Source organism: Larimichthys crocea, chromosome XIII (genome assembly GCF_000972845.2).
Source record: "Larimichthys crocea isolate SSNF chromosome XIII, L_crocea_2.0, whole genome shotgun sequence".
In the NCBI taxonomy this organism is placed as follows: domain Eukaryota; kingdom Metazoa; phylum Chordata; class Actinopteri; family Sciaenidae; genus Larimichthys; species Larimichthys crocea.
Window position 1 is genome coordinate 28,374,807 of NC_040023.1, and position 6,451 is coordinate 28,381,257.

Below are 6,451 nucleotides of genomic sequence, written 5' to 3' on the forward strand. Positions count from 1 at the left end.
AAATATAAGAATGTAATGAATATAAGAAAGATTTTCTTTTTGTTGCTCCACACCATTGGAGTTTAGTAGTATTATTTTTTATATCAGGTCAGGAAAGTTTATATTTGTTTAGTCATGTAGAAACAAGATGCAATAGTTCAGTTTACTGCCTTTACTAATGTAAAATACAAAACATCACCCTAAAAAAAGCAGACTGTTACAGTGGTGTAAAATGAGGATGCAATCCTGAAAATATGATTATCTGGTGTAGTGAGTTCAGTGTGCAGAACTCTGGGCGGAGATACTGTATATAATCCAAAGCTAAAACAGTCAGAGGCGCTGCACCTGTTGTGTCAGCAGGAAAGATGGAATCAAAGCTGAAAAAACAGGCACAGGCAACTAGGAGCTTATAAGTCTGGGAACAAGGCAACTTTAATGCCGTTGGAATTGGAAAATACCAGCTGAAGTTACTTAACCACCATTTCGCAAATAACATCACAAAGACTTAAAAAACCAGCCCAGCCCGTTGGGCAAACCTCAACTGCTTATCGGGGAAGAGAAACATTGTTGCAGCTACAACACTAGTCTAAACTAAACGAGACAATGGAGAGAGATTGAAGACAGATCGCAAAACACCTCCTTCTATTCGGCAATAGATCTTAAAGAAAATCCAGCACATAACAGGAAAGAGGATATGAAAATCAGGATCTTAGGGAACTGATGGTATACGTATGAAAAATTGGAAAATACCAGCTGAAGTTACTTAACCACCATTTCGCAACTAACATCACTAAGCCTTGAAAAACCAGCCCACTGGTAAATCTTGTTGAACTAACTTTTCCTGTTATACTAATGTAAATCTTGTTGGATGAACTAATATAGCTTTTGCCTGTTATACTAATGTAAATCTTGTTTTAGTGTTCTTTTCAGTTAGTATAAGCTATATTTTGAATTCAGTTACCAAAGATCCACTAACATACATTAAGAACATGCAAAAACGTTTACAATTTGATCTTTACCATTGTAAATCATTTTTTACAATGATCTTTACCATTGTCTTATTTTTTTTATACATCTCCACAACATGCCACAGTACAACTTAACTGCTGACTAAAACAGTGTCTTAAATCCTTCCAGGATCAATTAAGCCAATTTTCTCAAAGACTCAAGTTGTTTGTGTCAAATATTAACCATATGATGCATTTGGGAATGCTGTTTCAGAGTTCAGCATGTACAGTCTTGCAAAATTTTAAGTTTAACATTCAACATGAACATTTTTTTTCAGCCTTTGTCACAAATGCTTGTAGAATATTTTAGGAAGAAAACAACCTTCCAGGATTTGTGCATGACTGGTGTCATTTCAAGTTTTAAAATTCTCAGCGCAACAACTAAACTTCTTAAAACACTTGCAATACAAATGTGTGCTTTAGGAGCTCAAAGTGCACATTGACACAGAAACTGTTTTTTAAAACCCGTATGAATACAACTGCTCCAGCCACAACTGTCCATCTACTGTAGCAAAACCAGTCTGGATGTGTGTTCAAAAACACTGTTCTGTGTCATCTCCATTTTTAACATATGAGATGACAATCTTAATCTCAGTCTATAGGGTTAAACTAAATTGTCTGTTGGAACATTTTTCTTCTAATTTTGAACTTTCAAAAAAAAAAAATACATACAGACAATACACATACAGAGGGCAGGGACATAACAAGTATTAAGCATAAGTCTACACATTTTAATACAAACCATGGAAATGGCCACCATGATTTGTTTAATTTTTTTCCCAGCCGCTCCACCTTTCTTTCGAAAGAGCTCCGTCATGCGTGGAGAGTGTTGGTCGAGCTCAGCAAAGAATGTAGACATTAGCAGTACAGTTGATATGCGCATGAACTCGTTGTCGATCTGAAAAACAACAATACACTTGTCACTCATCCTATTTGAACATCACAACAATATACAACACGGGAAGGATGAAAAGTGAACTACTACTATAGCTGCTCGATCATGATATTAGGGGTGGGAGAAAAAAATTGATTCACGATAGCGGAGGAAGGAGGACAGAGACGAGGGAAGAGGAGAGAAAAGAGGGAGGACATAGAGAGGATGAATGTTAACCAGTTTAAAGACCTGCAGCCTTTTTAAACAGTAGAGTCTGAGACTTCAACCATTAATCAGTTCAACAATATGAAAGCTTGTTCTAAGGGTCTTGTCAACAAGAAGAAAAGAATTTTAATTAGTCTTCATGTTAAAAATATAAACTGGATATTATAAACAAGTTTATATGAATCACGCAGTGCTACCACATAATAAAGTAAATGTACAGCGCCGTATAGTGTAAATGTTATCATCATTACGCTTTTTTCCATGGTTTGGTGTTTAAAAAAACTGGTAAACACTATATTTGATTTGTCATTATCTTTCTGTACTTGTGTGCACACACTCTGAGGTATACATAAAACATGAGCACATATAGGACATTCACCTCTTTCTGAGTGAACAGAGCTGGCCATCTGTTTTTGAAGTCTGCAACGAGGGGCTGTCCTTGAAGAACTTCTTGCTTTCTATATGAGAAAGTCTTTTCCATTTTCAGTGCCACTACATGGTCATTGTTTCTCTTCTTAATCTCTGAAAGCAGTGCAATTCTCTTGCTTTCCAGAGTGTCAGTCGTTTCTCCTTTTGGATGCTGTGGACAGTAATTGACTTCTGCCCTTCTGGGCTTTTTCACATTCAAGGCTGCTTTGTCTTGGGCCTTGTGCTTCAGTGAATTTATGGTCACCTCATGACATCCAAGGCCTCTTAGTTTGGTCCTGAAGTTGGCCATCTTATACTTGAGGCTAATCTTCCACCCGTAACAGCCATTGAAGGAACCCTGCTCCTTCAGACATGGATGCTTATTCATAAGAGCTTCTGGAACATCATTGAGATCATTGTCAGTTGGGTAGGCTTTGAATTTAATTATTTCTTCGGCCAGTTTCTCCAAAATGTGTGATTTTAGTTTCGGTGAGGGGCTCAAATGGGTTCCACTAACACTGCACTCAGCATTGGCCTTGTCAAGTTTCAGTTCAGCGTCATAGTTGAAACTAGGGATTGTGAAGACACTTGGTCAGATGGACAGCCTTGTAGATGGTGATGAACCTGAAGATGAAGCGGGCTCTGTGTTATCCGTTTCAACCGAGGAGACGGATAATGAATCTGTTGATCCTTGGACTGCTAGAGGTTGACGTGTCATTGTGTCATCACTGTTGTGAATACTTAAGTATACAACCTTTATAGTTGCTTTGTCATGAATTTCAGAGGTCACCGACAGGTTTACAAAGTCATTTCCAAAATCAGCATCTTGATATTGAAGCCGAAAATCTTCTTGCAATCTAAAACTGGTCTTCACTGTCTGGCACAATTCCTGTATGGAGTCCGGTATCTCTGCTGGCAGAATTAGTTTCCTGTCATCATCTTCACCAAGGTTAACCCTCAGTCTTATGGGCTGGGCCATTGTGTGGACCTGAACAAAAGCAGAAAAACACACTGGCTGAATATTTCACATTGAAAAAACACAGGGTCTCTTACAATAATTTATAATTAGGCAAGTGTTGATTTTTTTTTTTTTAAAACAAAACTAGGATCTTATGTGATATGTATTACTCTGCTTAACAGCTTCTGATTTATCCTATTTTTCCACAAAAAAATATTCTGAACATTCTCTGGTCCAAGCTTCTCAAATTTGATCATCTCGGATCTCGGTCTTATAATGTAAATTAATTAATATATTTTGGTTGTGGACTTGTTTACTTGACTGATTACTTAAAAATAATAAATTAATACATTTATTCATCATTAAACTCATACCTTGCATGATTTCTCGACTTACTGTGTCACATGATGTGGGAAATAATACTTACAAACATTACATCCATCTTCCAATTAAGTTAATGTGTCTCTTTAGTGTAGCCAGACGCAGGCCTCCCACTGAATAGACAGCTAACGGATAGTCATTGAGTAGTTCTCCATGCTCAATCAGAGACACCTCTCTCATATGTGACATGTCAAGTTCAAAAGATCTGAAGTGCTCTCTATACCAAGCGGATAACTTTTTCACAAATAAATGTATCTTGCCTTGCAAAACACAAATCTGCAGAATTTCGGCAAACTCAGGAAGACCAAATAATTGCCCGTGGACTACAATCATTCCTTTGTTGTAGTTCATACCATTGTATGACACACTTTTTGTGATATGGACATCAGTCTCATCTGGTAATCGTTTTTAAAACAGTTGGTATGGCGAGCAATCTGTTTGAAGAAACTATGTTTCGCCTCAAATCTCATAGTCCATTTATGGATAAGAGGCCCAAAGAGGCGAATCAAAGCAGGATAATGCTCCAAATAATGATGTTTAGGGAGCAGACGGATGTTTGGAAAAAGCTCTTGGTATCTCTGGCGATGTTCACTGATTTTACACTCAAGATATGCAATCGACTCATCAGAGTGGACAGGGGCTACAACAAGCTCCACTATGTCCTTGAGATCCAAAACAACATGCCATATAGGTTCATCCTCTGGAACAAGTGGACCAATAATCAGAGGCAACAATCTAAGCAGAGACCAATTTTCATGTGCATTTCCACCAATGCTTTTTTTAACTGGGAAAGTCTGCGGTATTGCGTGAGGTCGATTGGTTTTTATCTCCCCATTTGTACTCAAAATTTTGTATTAAATTGTTAAGTTTTTTTAAGGTGAAATACTTTTTAGAGATCAAAACAGAAAAACAATGAGCGAGCTCCACAGGTATTATGCCCTCCAACAGATCATGTGCTACATCTAGAGGATAGCCTGCAGTGACATGAAAATGGGCGAGATTCTTACTTAAAATACGATCCACAGTACTTCTTCACGTTTCTAGTACACGCTTCAAATGGGCTTCATGAAGTTCCCGCGTTCTACGCTCAAACACACCAGCAGTTAATGACTGGATTTCAGATTTCTTGGCAGTGCAGAATCTGCAGATGTATTCCCCAGAAAAACTTTCTACAAAACCTGCCAGCCCATGGGCTCCTAGATTGTCAGCTATTACAGTGCCTTTGATACACTCGTTCAACTGACCAGATCTTTCAAAAGTGGATGGATTGCATTTTATCTGGATATTACAAAGCAGACTGAGTCATGCTGACATTGTTTTGTAATTGTCTACCTAGACATACCTTTAAGCATTATTTATATATTATATTAATTTTGTTTCTCCTTATACAGAAGAAAGTCAGAGCTCCAAGGCAGATTCTGGACATCCAGCTGTCATAGACGGTGTCCTTCTGAATGGGCCCACTCTGAACATACTTACAGCAGAAAACTTCATTAACCAATCCATGGCCATCATTATGGAAGATGCAGTGAAACGGGCCACTGATGTCAGAGAAAAGGTAAAGGTGTTGTTACTGTTATGGAATTTTCTATCCTTAGGTTATACAAGGTCATGTGTGGGCCTTGAGGTCCTCAGCAGTATTAATTGTTTGGCTTTGACTAGGTGCCAGTCTATCTCGAAGAGACCTATTGCTGCCTTCCTAGACATAATAGATAGCTTGCTGTTGACGTTCCAATCTGCATAAACAGACATCTGTGTCTCCAGACTAGAATATGCTGACAATAACACCTCCATGGGTAAAGACATTCTCAAGGATGAGTTGGGCAGAATGTGAGACTGACTCAGGCACTTCTGATGAACTTTGAGAGTGTCTCTAATTCTCCTTGATCAAGCATCAATAAATAATACAGCATAAGACATCAGATGCTCCTGAACAATTTCTTCACTCCTGACCTCACCATTGACCTTTGACTTCAGCAATTTCCCCATAACAGTTACATACTTGTCTAAGTAGATATATAGACTTCTTAACAACAGTGATTTGCTCTAAGTGAAGAGTCTGAGGGGGAATTTAGAAATAATTCTGCAATCGATGACAATTTACAGTAGATTTCTGCTACAGTCCAAACACATTTAGAGGATCATTAAAACTACGACTGCACCTGAACGTGAGATGTTTGTCCATGCTGTCCAGGTTTGTGAGTGGCGCTACCCAGAGGAGCTGAAGGAGTTGTTGGACCTTGAGCTGAGAGAGGTGGGAGAGTCAGAGTCTAAGATCCTTCAGCGCTGCAGAGATGCCATCAAATACAGTGTCAAGACCAGTAAGTCATGAAACTTTAATGAATTAAGATCAGTTGAGGGAATTAAACAAAAGAAATGTTTTCTTTGCAAAGGTGTTTCTCAAACTGAATGTTGCAGATTGTTAAGATGTCTGTCCTGTACCAATAACTCTACTAACTCTATGGAACTGACAAACTGCTCTCTAGTTATTCAGAAATAATGGGATGTCACTTTAGGGCTGCACCAATGCATCGGCTGAACATCGGCCTCCTTAACCGCCATCTGCAAATACAGATGACATTCACCGATGGGAGTGGCCAATGATTATATGTTGATTGA

General features: G+C 38.4%; 1 protein-coding gene across 1 annotated transcript in view; it reads left to right on the top strand.

Moving 5' to 3' along the window:
- LOC104923103 (acidic amino acid decarboxylase GADL1) overlaps positions 1-6,451 on the top strand; it is a 15,557-nt gene that overhangs the window by 5,428 nt on the left and 3,678 nt on the right. The window contains exons 2-3 of the mRNA XM_027287416.1: positions 5,224-5,390; positions 6,027-6,153. Of these exons, the coding sequence (XP_027143217.1) occupies positions 5,224-5,390; positions 6,027-6,153 (294 nt within the window). The remainder of the gene's footprint in view (positions 1-5,223; positions 5,391-6,026; positions 6,154-6,451) is intronic.